Raw genomic sequence first — 13,884 nt, forward strand, 5'->3', positions numbered from 1 at the left:
TAATAACGCACAGTGCAGTAGGTATGCAGATTGATTGTCTGGTTTCACTCCACAGGGGATGGGGAGCCAGGGAAATCACGCCGGGAAACGGGGACACTGCATGAAGAAGTGCCAGAGAAGATGAGCTACACACAGCAGGCCATCAAGAGGTCTCACTGCAGGAGGCTCTCCTGGTTCGTATTTGCATTATCCCCCTCCTCCAGTGTTGTGTACTCTGAGCCCTTCACTTTGGCTTCACCGTGTCTCAGACTGATCTACCATGCCTTATTCCTTCAGCTTCATCAGACTTGTAGACTACTTAATTCTGAACACCATGCACATCCTGGTGGTGAACTCGGTAGCCACACTGCTGGATGCCCTGAAAGACCAGATTCAGCGCACCCCTTCAGAGGAGCTCATCAGGACTTGGAGCACAGAGGAGTCGCATGTGGACACAGGGGAGAAGGTACTTTTAATATCCCAGACTCAAATTAGTTGAGTTCAGGTGGTTAGGGTAATGTCTTCGAAAGATCTCTGTTTTCATAATCTTAGCACTATAATATTTTAATAGTTAATAATGATTGGGCAGCAGGTTGTGTAGTGGATAAAGCTGCTGCCTTAAAAGATCTAGGTTCGAATCAAACGCTTCAGTGAGGTCCTTACCTAAAATCGATACAGAAAGAATGACTCAGCTGAATAAACTGGTAGATCTTTGTACACGGATTAACACTGTAAGTCGCCCTGGAGAAAAGCATCAGCTAAAAGAGGTAAAGTAAACGTGTTAGTTACACGTGGTTAGATGTTAAGCAGTTACTGTACATGCACCACGAGAGGCATCAGATGAAGTTATCCCCCCTGCTCATCACCTCAGGATCTGGCTATGGATGAAGAAGCAGAGGCAAGTCCAGTGCCTATGTTCGTGTCAGAGCTAATCATGGAGGTTGATGCCCTGTTCTACAAGCCATCATTAGAGGACTTCCAGGTTGGTGGTGCCCATCTGTGCAAGTGCCTGTTTAAACCATAGCTGTCCTCCTCTGCTGCAGGCCTCAGCTCTGATGCGTCCCTGTGTCTGTGTGCTTGTTTTCACCGGTGTAACAGGACTGCTTAGCAGAGATAATCACATGCTTCCAGGGCACAGTGCTGTCCCTGAACACCCTGCTCTCCGACCCCTACTTTGATGCTTTCACGCGGCCTATGATCAACAACAAGGTACTAAATACATCAGGCCCGTCTTTTGAACTCAGTTAAGTTTTTGGATCGAGCTGCTGTGTGTGTCGTAGTCTTGCCATGAAGTTCTGTGGTTTAAAGATGTGCTGAAGAAGTCATGTTGATTCTACATCAGGTGGAGGAGAAAGCATGTGGAGAGGGTCCCAGTTTGGAGATAGTGCTTGAGGATGACAGGCACCTGCAAACTATCATCCAGAACATAAAGGTGAGTATTGCCATAGTGAAACATGATATGATAGAAGTTAGTCTAGCTTGATTCAAGATGGAAAAGAAGATGTAATCATCCTTATAGTTGTTTTAAGATCATCTTAGTTTACTGTCAAATGCTAATCGCAGTTCTTCAGTGGATCGTTACCTCAGATGACCAGATACTGTAATGGCCGGATAGTCCCATTCATAACAATATTGTTTCAGATTTTCCAGAATTTAAAAAAGAAATCCCAGTTGGTTGGCTATTCTGCAAAATATAACCCAAACTGTAAAATACACAACAATTTCAATGTTTAAAGTGATTTTCAGGCATGCAATTCTCAATACACACACACACACACACACACACATTTTCAGAACCGCTTGTCCCACACGGGGTCGCAGGGAACCGGAGCCTACTCAGTAACACAGGGCGTAAGGCCGGAGGGGGAGGGGACACACCCAGGACGGGACGCCAATCCGCTGCAAGGCACCCCAAGCAGGACTCGAACCCCAGACCCACCGGAGAGCAGGACCGTGGTCCAACCCACTGTGCCACCCCACCCCCTAGCTCTAAATACACACACACACACACACACATTTTCAGAACCACTTGTCCCACACGGGGTCGCAGGGAACCGGAGCCTACCCGGTAACACAGGGCGTAAGGCCGGAGGGGGAGGGGACACACCCGGGACGGAACGCCAGTCCGTCACAAGGCACCCCAAGCAGGACTTGAACCCCAGACCCACCGGAGAGCAGGACCGTGGTCCAACCCACTGTGCCACCCCACCCCACCCCCTAGCTCTAAATACAAAACACAAAAATATTTTGTTCAAATTTTGAAAAATGTGTTCAATTAAAACATCTTATTTTTGTAAAACAACATTACTATTGTGTCAAAAATTATTTTTTAAAGAATCACAGATATGATACATTGGAATGAACAGTCAGTCACATGATTCCCCCCCCCCCCCCATTAGTCCAGTCATGAAATGAAAAACTGTGATTGATATTTCACTACATTTGGGAAACTGTTAACCTCAGCTGTGCACAGTCCCAGTTGTTAAGGCAGTGGTGCAGTTTGGAGGATGGGATGATAACTATTTCTGTGTTCTCTCCTCCTACCAGGAAACGCTTGTGTTTGCATTTGAAGCTGCAAATGTGTATGCTGAGACCTTTGAGAGGTTCCATCACTTCTTCAAGGAGAACATGGCACTGGACCTGGAAGCTCTTAGGCAACAGGAACATGGTACTGCCGTCACTCCTGCAGTTATTTTACTCCCCATTTTGACAGTTTACATAACATTTGTTCTCTCACCAGTTCAGTCCCTTTTGTCAGCCGTTTTAAATTTTTTTAAATTTCATTAGTAACCCAGGTGTTTACGTGCTTTCGTGGCAAAATGCCCAGTGTTTTTGGATACTGGCATTTATTATTTATAATATTTTGCATTGATTGAAATTGTCAAGTAATTCATGGCATGCTCCTCCTGTTTTAAAAAAGTAGTATTTATAGTCGCATAATGTTTTATTTAAGTGGCTCCCAGTGTTGTGTACCCCTGTGATGTGGTTTTTGTTTCAGCGGAATTCACTGAATCAATAAGATCATTCAGAGCTGGGTTTTAAACCGCAGCCAGATCACGTAAAACCAAGTACTTTGGGCAGCTTTCTACACTTATTCAGTTCTTTGAGTTCGACATCCACTTCTCGTGCTTCTGTAAAGTTCTTGTGGTCTAAGAAAATTGTTAAATGTCAGCAGTACAATGATTCTCCTCCTCCTCCAGCCCTATGCCCTGTGTTGCTGGGCTAGGCTGCGGTTTGCCACCACCCCACTTGGCACAAGCGGCTTCAGCAAATGTGTGTGTGTGTGTGTGTGTGATCATGCAAGCTCTCAGAGAAGTATGATTAATGTAGAGATTGGCTGCAAACAGAGCATGTACTGCGGTGTGTGGGAATCCCTGTGATGCTTAATATACTTTTTCCTGTGTCACCAGTGTCATATCTAATGCTGGTTTTTAAATCGCACGACATACTGCAGTTTTACTATAATTTATTTGCTAACGGCACAGGCCTGGACTTCTTTGGGAAAAGCCTGGAGAAGTACCACCAGGAGCACAAGGAAGCACTGACCATCCAGCAGAAGATGGAGCTGGGTCTGCTTTTGGTGGACACCACACAGCTCAAGGGCAAGCTGGTCCCGTCACCCCTGCGCTGCCTGGAGGTACTCAGAGAGCTGGTTTTTACACCGCAGCCTAAATGCACGCACGAGAGGGCACGCTGAAGAAAAGCAGCGGCAGCACGGCCCAGGCGGTTCGCTTTTCCCCAGCCCCTCACCCCGACAACTTGAGACAGTGTTCAAGGGAACTATTTCATACTCAGACATAGGCAGCAGAAGAGGCAGTCTGCTTTATATATCTGTAAGGTATAGTGTAGAGAATACAAATCAAATTTCATTCAGCCTCACATGGCCTTTAAGCATCTTTGAGAGCCACCGTTTTGCTCTTTTTTTATATGAATTTTCTTAATTGACGGATAAATTAAAAAAAAAAATCATTGTTTAATATCTCACATTAAACTAAGTCTTCTCTTAATTATTATAATAACACGCTCTGCTTTTTAAAGGCAATCCACGACATGTTGCCCCTTCTGGCCAAAAAGAAGATGGATGCCATCATAGCCGAGGCCCAGGACGCCCAGTTCCAGCTGGAATTAGTTCCCACGGCCACTATTGAATTTGTCAAGTCGTTGACGTTTCTGGATGAGATTCAGGAGAGGGTGAGTCGAAGGCTTGAAGGTTGTTGTCATAGAGTTTATAGGCTGCTCTTATGCGCGATATGGTCGCTCTCGCCAGCGTGTTGTCATCGCGGTGTCGTCTGCTGTCAGATCGAAGCGTTGGACACGGAGATGGACACGGTGTGTCAGATGTACAAGCTGATGGAGCAGTACGAGGTGCCGACGCCGCCTGAGGACATCGCCGTCTACGCCACGCTGAGACCCTCCATCATCAGCGTGCACAACGCCATCGACAAGGCTGTGGGTGAGAGGGACGCCAATGTGGAGAAGTTCTGCCAGCACCTGCAGCGTGACATTTTAGACCTGAACAGGGAGGTCAGCAGGATAAAGCAGCAGGCACAGGTACTCAGCACCACTGTTTATATGTCTCTTATAGAAATAAGGTTGCATATGACTTGAAGCAGGTAGAAATTCTCGACTTGTCAAAACACTGGTCTCTTGGGTGCGGATGACATTCGCTTGACCGGCAGAGACATCTGACAGTTGAACTTAAAGATGGAGATGAGAATGTAAATCAGCCCTAAGGATGTGAAACCAGAGCTGAAACATGAAAGGTGTTTTTATGCGTCGAGTCAAGTCTTAAGTTTCCTGTCCTCCCTCCTGCCGCTCCTAGGAATGGCAGATCCTGGACATCAGCGCTGAAAGGCCGAAGGTGAAGAAGCTGCTCCATGACATCCAGAGCGCTATTGACGAGCTGCAGGAACAGGCCTTCCAGTACAAGCTGTACCAGAAAAACTTTAAGGTACCGAAAAGACAGATGCGCTGACATGTGCGCCCTTTTCAAGTCATGGGCTTTTCTTTCTTCCCCGGTCGGCAGCACAGAATATCTTATTTAGTATTTCCAAAATCTTTTTTTTTTTAATCATTTTCTTTAATTCCTTTGCAGGAGTACAAATATCTTTGAACCAGTCACATGCTGTTTTTAAAAGAATTCAGAGCATTATTAATTTACGGCAACTGCATAGAGCTGCATTTTCCTGTTTAGCATCTTATATTTCATATTTACTCTAAGCTGTTTCTATTTTTATGTGGTTTTGTGGTTATTATTATTATTATTATTATTATTATTATTATTACTACTAACCATTTTTTAGCAGACACCTTTGTCCAAGGCGATTTACAGTTTACGGTTTTGTATTCCAAACTGTTTGCAACGATATACCCATTTAAGCAGCTGGGTGGTTTCTACTAGAGTAATTCAGGTTAAATACCATGCTCCAGAGTATTATGACAGGAGAAATTTGAACCCGGCTCCATCAGTCACCATATAGTGGCTCCAGTGACGGTGCTACGCGCTGCCCCCTGCAGGTGGAGGTGACGAAGTACGAAGCTCTGGAGGAGCTGAGTGCGGAGGTGAAGCTGAAGCAGCTGCTCTGGGATTCTCTGGAGGAGTGGGATTCGCACCAGGGGTCCTGGATGACGGTATGCAAAACAGACATCAGTCACTGCTTTCACAAGCATGTATTTTGTTGTATGTATAAATTTTAGTTTTTATATTTTAGTTTTGGGGGTGCGGTGGCGCAGTGGGTTGGACCACAGTCCTGCTCTCCGGTGGGTCTGGGGTTCGAGTCCCGCTTGGGGTGCCTTGCGACGGACTGGCGTCCCGTCCTGGGTGTGTTCCCTCCCCCTCCAGCCTTACGCCCTGAGTTGCAGGGTTAGGCTCCGGTTCCCTGCGACCCCGTATGGGACAAGCGGTTCTGATAATGTGTGTGTGTGTGTGTGTGATATCTTAGTTTTTCCGTTGCCTTTGTTCCAAAATCCTTGTGGCAGATCGTGTGCTGGTTTTGCTTGTCACCATGTCTTTGGTTCCAAGTAGTGATAGACTTTGCCAGGACCAGGAAATGTTAATCTTTGAGTGTCTGATGTAATTCTTCTTCTTCTTCTTCTTCTTCTTCTTCTTCTTCTTCTTCTTCTTCTTCTTTTTTCCAGTCTAAGTTTGAGGAACTGGATCCTGAGCAGCTGAACGCTGAGGTGGTAAAATACTCCAAGTTTGTGAGCCAGCTGGAGAAGGGGCTTCCGCCGAACAGTGTGGTGCCCAGGCTGAAAGAGCAAGTGGAGAGCATGAAAGAGAAGGTGTGTGGAGATGGAATTAATGTGCTGAGCCTGCAGGTAGTCCAGTGAAGGAGAAGAAAAAGCCATCATCAATTTCACTGTCAATGGAGAATTAAAAAAAAAATGATCATTGCAGATTACATGTCGAATCATGAAGAGTTTCCATAAAGCATTTAGGTGTTGATTTAAAATACGTACTTTGCATACTATAGAGCGGAGTGAAAAGTGTGGTGGGTCTTTTGCTTCAAGGTAGACATTCGATATCTGAATAATCAGCTACAGCTTTGGAGAAAAAAAACGGGCGAAATGTGTGTGCAGCCTTAGTGTGACAACCCCTGTCGTATGCCTGTGTGTTTCGGGGTCATCTGACAGCTTCCGATCATCACAAACCTGAGGAACCCGTCACTGAAAGCACGGCACTGGGACATGCTGGAGCAGATCGTGGGTGCGAGCCTGTACGCAGAAACCCTAACCCTGGCCTCGCTGGAGGAGCTCGACATGTTCCGCTTCATCGACGAGATCCAGGAGGCGAGTAGATGTCTGTCGCACGTCCCGCGCTGTTACCTTGTTCCACGTCTTCCTGCTGAGAGGATGGTGCCTTTCTTTGACGCAGACCATCCCATTGTTTCCAGGTGTCAGGACAGGCTTCGGGGGAGGCGTCCTTGGAGACCATCCTCAAAAAGGTGTGGAGGGGGAAGAAAGGGGAGGCACTGGGTTACATTCACTCAACTGTCATTCAGCTTCAGTTAGCCAACACTTCCAGAGCAGGGCTGGGCTTTGGTGTCCGTAGACCCTCACACTTCCACTCCAAAATGTGCAAAAAGAGGGGTAAACACCACTTAAATTACCCTGATTCACATCGACGTGACTGATGGAGAGGGCGAAGGAGCAGGAAGTGCCTAAAAATGTGGAATTTTGTTTTTTACATGTCATTTCGAAGCTTTAGTTGTTTTAAATTTTGTATTTCCTAGGCACTGTGCCTGTGATGCCTAATGGGAGATTTGGCACTGTTCCAGAGGTTTTTTCACTCTTGTGTAGTTTAGCAAAATTACTAATTGACATTGTTAGATGTTGTGTTGGTTAATTTATTCATTTTGTCCTCAGGTGGAAGAGTCCTGGAAGACCACAGAGTTTGTGGTGCTCCTACATCGGGATTCCAAGGACGTGTTCATTCTCGGCGGGACGGATGATATTCAGGTCAGCCCGAGAGGATATTATGGTGTCTGTGAAACCTCCCGGGATGCGTCGTACATCACTTACTCTTTCTGTCATAATCATTAACACCATGCTGCTCTGCTAAGATGCATCCAGTGGTGCGGCATCCTCTTCAGAGTGGTCCTGAAGCATTCTGAGATTATGACAGTAACATTTTGCATGTTATGTCCAGGCTCTGCTGGACGACAGCATGGTGAACGTGGCGACGGTGTCATCCTCACGCTATGTGGGCCCCGTCAAGGCCAGGGTGGCCGAATGGCAGAGACAGCTGTCCCTGTTCAGCCAGACTCTGGTGAGAAAAATCACTGTTGGAGATGGCACTGGCTCCTTTATGAGCAATGAGCCTAACATTTTTTGCATCATGGCTTTGCTGATGATTCCCAAACCAAAAAAAAAACAGGAGGAGTGGCTGACTTGTCAAAGGAACTGGCTATACCTGGAGAGCATCTTTAGTGCCCCAGATATTCAGAGGCAGCTGCCAGCAGAGGCTAAGATGTTCCTGCAGGTGGATAAGTCCTGGAAGGAGATCATGAGAAAAGTGAACCGGCTGCCCAACGCCCTTCGTGCCACCACGCAGCCCGGTAAGTCCTGACCCGGCCCAGTGTCGACTACCATCCCAAGGACAAGGCAAAAGCAGAGAGGACACCTGAATGGGTGGTTGCCTTTATTTTACTGCTGTGCCCTTAACTTCCAAGCATGTAGAGTATGTTCCACTGATGTATGGATGAGTAATTCGTTGTAAGTAGTGTATATAGCAGTGTAAGTCACCTTGGTGAATAAGGTATGTGGGCTGATAGTAACACTACATAGTGTTCAATCGAAGTTGCTTTGGAGAAAAACATCTGCTAAATGAAGTAAAGTAAATGCAAACTTACCTTCAGCTGATTGTGTTAAAATATCTTCAACGGTCAGCCGATGTTTGTGCTATAAATCTGTCAGGGGTGAGGTGACCTTTTCAGGTTTCACTTTTGTTTGTCTCTCTCAGGTCTCCTGGAAGTCTTCCGAAACAACAACGCGTTGCTGGATCAGATTCAGAAATGCCTGGAGGCATACCTGGAGTCCAAGAGAGCCATTTTCCCCAGGTCTCTAAAGAGTCTTTGGTCTTCAGATGGCTCCAGATTATTCTACACTGAGACAGCATTTGAAGATGATGGCATTGGTTAAAATTTCATTATCTCATTGTCTGCTCCCCATGTTATATATATCGAATCATCCCATGAAATGTTTCCTAAGTCATGGGCATCATGTTTAGCTCAGTCTTTGTGGATGCCCCGTTCAGATTCTACTTCTTGTCCAACGACGAGCTGCTGGAGATCCTGGCACAAACAAGGAACCCACAGGCTGTGCAGCCCCACCTGCGCAAATGCTTCGACGCCATCGCACGCCTCGAGTTTGCCCTGCTGCCCTCGGCACCCACCGATACCAAGGGGGAACCTGGCGAGGGGGAGGCAGAGAAGGTTTTCAGCAACGACATCCTGGCCATGGTCTCACCAGAGGGAGAAAAGGCAATTTCTCTGCTTTTTGTTTTTCCTACTTTTTTCCTCTAAATGTTTCATTAAACCTCATATTGACTGTACTCAAGAATCACGCGTCTGCATCTAAATCTCTCCTTAAGTTGATGTAATGTACTTTTTCTACTGTTCTCAGAGACGCACGTCGCTTTGGATGAAAATCATCTGCTAAATGGATAAATGCAAATGTAATGTCAGATGCATATTGTATATGCATAGTTGCCTTTCCTGTCCTTCTGTCCAAACTGGGGGTCCTAACAGGTAAATCTTATTGCTGTCATTACTAAAATTTTAGGTACATGGTTGAAGTGATCTTTTTTCCCCTTTTTTGCCCTGTGTCGTGCAGGTGGGCCTGAGGAAGGGTCTCAAGGCTCGTGGAAATGTAGAGGACTGGCTCAGTAAGGTGGAGGAGGCCATGTTCTCGTCCCTGCGGCGCCTCAGCAAGGCCTCCATCGCTGATTACCTAAACAGGCCCAGGGAGCAGTGGGTTGTGGCCGGACACCCGTCCCAGGTGCAGCGCCCAGCTGGCTGACGTAGTCATAGTGCTCTTAGTCACCAATCTGTGAAAATACCTTTACAGTTCAGCAGCTCACAACAGAACCTCAGGTAGCCTGACATTGGAATGACCAGACAGTTTACTGCATCAAAAGATTATTTCTTGAATAGATGTTTTTTAGAATTTTCAAAAACTTTTAAAAAATAGGAAAAAATTAAGTGTACCAGAAACTGATTTAAAAAATCACTTTCTTTCTATATTTCAAGTGATTTTCAAGCATACAACTCTCAACACATAGAATAAAATAGTTGTTAATATTTGTAAATGCAGAACTGGAATGAACCATCGTACTCTTTGCAGCAGCCTCCTCCTTCTCTGTAACATCATCAGTCATTTCCCTCCGTAGTAGTAGGATATTTGGTGAAATTAAATTTTAAAAAGAATGATTTGCATTCGCACACACGCACATTGACTGAAACTGCTTGTCCCGAGCGGGGTTGCGGCGAACCAGAGCCTAACCTGGCAAAACAGGGCACAGGGCTGGAGGGGGAGGTGACACACCCAGGACGGGACGCCAGTCCATCGCAAGGCACCCCAAGTAGGACTCAAACCCCAGACCCATCAGAGAGAAGGCACAGGCCAAACCCGCCGCGCCCCCCCTCACCCCCATGCCCCCTTGATTGACATGCATGTAGCTCTAAATACACAACACAAAAGTATTTTACTGAACGGATAATTGGTAAGAAATCATCACATACATTGTGCCAGACGCTTTGCTCGGTACCGGTCTTTGTCACCCTTCCCCCTCGTGTGCCTAAAAAAATCACATTTATGATACATTGGAATGACTAGTCAGTTGCTTGTCTGGACCCCTTTCCCACCTTTAATGTGGTCATATCGGGATGAAACGTAATTCTTTCAGTTTCTCTCTCTGCCAGGTCGTGTTAACCATTTCCCAGTTAATGTGGTGCCGGGACCTGGAGAGCTGTTTAGAAGGTGATGAAGATCATTTTCAGGCCCTGCAGGAGTTTGAAAAGGTCAACTTTGAGGTACATACCACCTATTTCTCTTGTTCTCAGAAATTTCTGTGCTCTTCTGCGCTTGTATTCCGCTTTACTGGTGTGCTTCTTCATTTCTCTTCCGATGCCTCTCTGATTTGCACCGTTTCCCATGGCTGCGCAGAGGCTCAACGCGCTGGCAGCGCTGGTCCGGGGACAACTTCCCAAACTGCACCGCAACATTATCACGGCCCTCATCACCATCGACGTGCACGCTCGCGACATCGTCACCGGCCTCGTCAAGGAGGAGGTATTTTCACGTCCCGCGTCTAACCTCAGGTCCTCACGATAAAGGTCCCCGGGAGATTACTCCTTCCTTACTACACCCATACCCTTCAGGTGGACTGCAGCAGCAACTTTGAATGGCAAAGGCAGCTGCGGTACTACTGGGACCTGGACCTGGACAACTGCGTGGCGAGGATGGCCTTGTCACAGTACACCTACGGCTACGAGTACCTGGGCGCCTGCCCCCGCCTTGTGATCACGCCCCTCACCGTAAGCCCGTCCCGCTCTGCCAGACATGATCAAAAGTGCCAGTTGATTGTCATAAGTCATTTGCGTCTCGTGTGCACTTTGATGATTTTCCTGCGAGCGTTTCATCAGTCCGGAGCCGAATGTTTTTCCGCGCTGCTCTTAATTTGAATACCATTACCCATGACAGAAAGAGACGTTCAGAATGGATATACGTGTGTGTTTTCGGGTTGGGCTGCGTGCGGACGGTGAGCGCTTTAATTGGTATCTCTTCCCACGAGGTACAGGCCCGGCTTGATTAGGACTCTAATTCAGTCTGACTAATTAGGCTGCCGTTTTCCGTGCCGTGCCGTGTGTTGTCTGCCTTCGGCTCTCGGCTCTCCCCCCTGTCCGAGCTGTGCGTTTTGTGCGGGAACACTGAAGGTTGAATAGCTTGATTAATGGGACGTGTTCCTCCTTCCTAATTAAGTTTAACTTCACAGCCCGTCGTTGATGCTCACTCGGGGTCCAATGTTGAGATGATTAATATTGTTCTGATTTTTATTTGCACTTTAATATGTTTTCTTTGGGAGTCGGTTTGCCCAGCTCTGAGCTCTGTTGTCTGTGGGGTCCAGGACCGCTGCTATCTGTGCTTGATGGGGGCCCTGCAGCTGGACCTAGGCGGCGCCCCCGCTGGGCCAGCCGGGACCGGGAAGACGGAGACCACCAAGGATCTGGCCAAGGCGCTCGCCATACAGTGTGTTGTGTTCAACTGCTCTGACGGGCTGGACTATAAGGTGCTTCTCGTCGGATTGTATCCACCCTGTTTTCTCCTTGTGCCCCCGTTCTGATCTGTCTCTATTTTCTATACCCCACCTTTCTCTTATTAAAGGACAGCGTGTCTTTATTATACCTCTGCACATTAGCCATCGTCCTTGTCTATTCTAACTCCTCTTGAGCAAACTTTTTTCTTTTGTTTCACTTGCCTCACTCAAGTCAACATGAACTTTTAGTATGTTATTTTCAGAGTATTTCACTAGGGGGAAGTATAGCATAAGCATGGTTCTACAATACAGGTCATCCTAAGCTGTTTGCCTGGCATTCCCTTTTAACACCTAATGTTCTACTTATTTCCTTTCAGAGTTAATAATTCTGTAACAGTATTATTTTTCCTGTGCCCAGTTCCTTAACCATTAACTTACATCCAACTTGGATAAGTATTAAAAGTATATTAGAACTATAGCTCACGCATTATGCTTAAATACGTTAATGTTTTTGTCAGATAAACTGGAATGCCTTTTAATTAATATTTAGTTTTACTTTAGGTTTGTTTTACCAACTATTTATTGATAGGACATTGACTTGACATGGCTGTGTACCAAAGGACCATCAAGCATTTTTTTTTCAGTGATGATCGCAATTGTGTTTGTTGTTTTGGTAGTCATTTAATCATCATACATGGAAATGATATTCAAAGCCTCCCTTTACTCTTATAAACTAGTTGTCGCTCATTATGGCGCAGTCGTTTGTAGGATTATGACATCATTCTTGTCGTCCCCATAACTGCTGTCTCTTCGTGAATCTTTTTATCTGACAGAGCCAGCTGTCGCCATAGATCAGGCTGATGAATCTTTGCTTTTTCCATCTGTTTTTTGCACCCCTCCATTTGTTAATTGGCTTGTTTCCTGCCTTCCTTTTAATCAGATGATGGGCCGGTTTTTCAGCGGTTTGGCTCAGTCGGGGGCCTGGTGCTGCTTTGACGAGTTCAACCGCATTGACATTGAGGTGCTGTCAGTTATTGCTCAGCAGCTCATCACGATCCGCAATGCCAAGGCAGCAAAGGTAATGGGCTTCCTCGCACCCTCATCAAATCTGTGCCCAAACTGCAGTCATTCATTCTACACATAAAACCTCGGTTGTGTTTTGAGACACTGTGAAACAGGTCTTTCGGATTGTAACTGCCACCTCCATGGAGTTCTAAGTAGAACATTTTCCATATGGTTCGGTGAGAGGGTTGTCAAAATGTGCTTTTAATGGCTGGGTTTTGGGTAGAGATCCCCTTTTTTGTTCTTTTACCAGTTGAGTCCTGGACGTTACTGTTTTCTTTGTCATTGGTACTGCTTTACACCTCAGTGTGTTTCCTCTACGTGGAAGTTGTCCAGGTTCATGTTCGAGGGCCGGGAGATCAAGCTGGTCATGACCTGCGCTGCCTTCATTACCATGAACCCAGGCTATGCTGGTAGGACAGAGCTGCCCGACAACCTGAAGGCCCTCTTCCGGCCCATTGCCATGATGGTGCCCAACTATGCGCTGATCGCTGAGGTGAGCAAGAGGACAAGCAAAGATTCTCGTTAAGCCCACAAAAGGCAGACGTGTGGACAGTGGTGGACTAAAGTCATGAGCTATACTCCAACAGCAGTGCTTAGTGCTCCTTGTGCAGGCTGTGTGTAGCAATATTGTGTACAATGCGGCTCATCATTCTTTGATCCAGGTCATCCTGTACTCAGAGGGCTTTGAATCCAGTAAGACCCTGGCACGGAAGATGACCCAAATGTACAAACTGTGCAGCGAGCAGCTCTCCCAGCAAGACCACTATGACTTTGGAATGAGGGCCGTCAAATCTGTCCTTGTCATGGCTGGGTAAGTGGATCCTGGATTGTTGTCACACAAGCTGATCTTCGAGATCTTTTTTTTAAGTTCTTATGAATTCTCAGTAACAAGAACATTCTGTAAAAAGAAAAATAGAATAAATGCTAGGGGAATAGTATCACTACACAAAAATCCCGAGATATGTACGTGGCTCAATGGTGTTTAGGGGTTTACAGTTACTGAAGGTCAAGACGGTATTGGTATAGTGCTTTACTTCACAATGAAACATAAAGAATTTTTTGCTATTAAATTTTACTTTCATGAA

The 13,884-nt window shown here is 46.2% G+C and overlaps 1 protein-coding gene across 1 annotated transcript in view; it reads left to right on the forward strand.

The window, feature by feature from the left end:
• The window catches only part of dnah6 (dynein, axonemal, heavy chain 6), a 58,933-nt gene that overhangs the window by 3,112 nt on the left and 41,937 nt on the right, over positions 1-13,884 (forward strand). Inside the window, exons 8-34 of the mRNA XM_018738293.2 lie at positions 56-173; positions 277-445; positions 851-961; positions 1,078-1,188; positions 1,322-1,411; positions 2,527-2,647; positions 3,465-3,616; positions 4,018-4,170; positions 4,279-4,530; positions 4,802-4,930; positions 5,497-5,610; positions 6,118-6,261; positions 6,613-6,768; positions 6,873-6,923; positions 7,345-7,437; positions 7,628-7,747; positions 7,856-8,036; positions 8,441-8,537; positions 8,735-8,960; positions 9,313-9,477; positions 10,401-10,511; positions 10,645-10,770; positions 10,860-11,015; positions 11,606-11,767; positions 12,675-12,812; positions 13,125-13,292; positions 13,462-13,610. Of these exons, the coding sequence (XP_018593809.2) occupies positions 56-173; positions 277-445; positions 851-961; positions 1,078-1,188; positions 1,322-1,411; positions 2,527-2,647; positions 3,465-3,616; positions 4,018-4,170; positions 4,279-4,530; positions 4,802-4,930; positions 5,497-5,610; positions 6,118-6,261; positions 6,613-6,768; positions 6,873-6,923; positions 7,345-7,437; positions 7,628-7,747; positions 7,856-8,036; positions 8,441-8,537; positions 8,735-8,960; positions 9,313-9,477; positions 10,401-10,511; positions 10,645-10,770; positions 10,860-11,015; positions 11,606-11,767; positions 12,675-12,812; positions 13,125-13,292; positions 13,462-13,610 (3,763 nt within the window). The remainder of the gene's footprint in view (positions 1-55; positions 174-276; positions 446-850; positions 962-1,077; positions 1,189-1,321; positions 1,412-2,526; positions 2,648-3,464; positions 3,617-4,017; positions 4,171-4,278; positions 4,531-4,801; positions 4,931-5,496; positions 5,611-6,117; positions 6,262-6,612; positions 6,769-6,872; positions 6,924-7,344; positions 7,438-7,627; positions 7,748-7,855; positions 8,037-8,440; positions 8,538-8,734; positions 8,961-9,312; positions 9,478-10,400; positions 10,512-10,644; positions 10,771-10,859; positions 11,016-11,605; positions 11,768-12,674; positions 12,813-13,124; positions 13,293-13,461; positions 13,611-13,884) is intronic.

Source organism: Scleropages formosus, chromosome 16, assembly GCF_900964775.1.
Source record: "Scleropages formosus chromosome 16, fSclFor1.1, whole genome shotgun sequence".
Lineage (NCBI taxonomy): Eukaryota > Metazoa > Chordata > Actinopteri > Osteoglossiformes > Osteoglossidae > Scleropages > Scleropages formosus.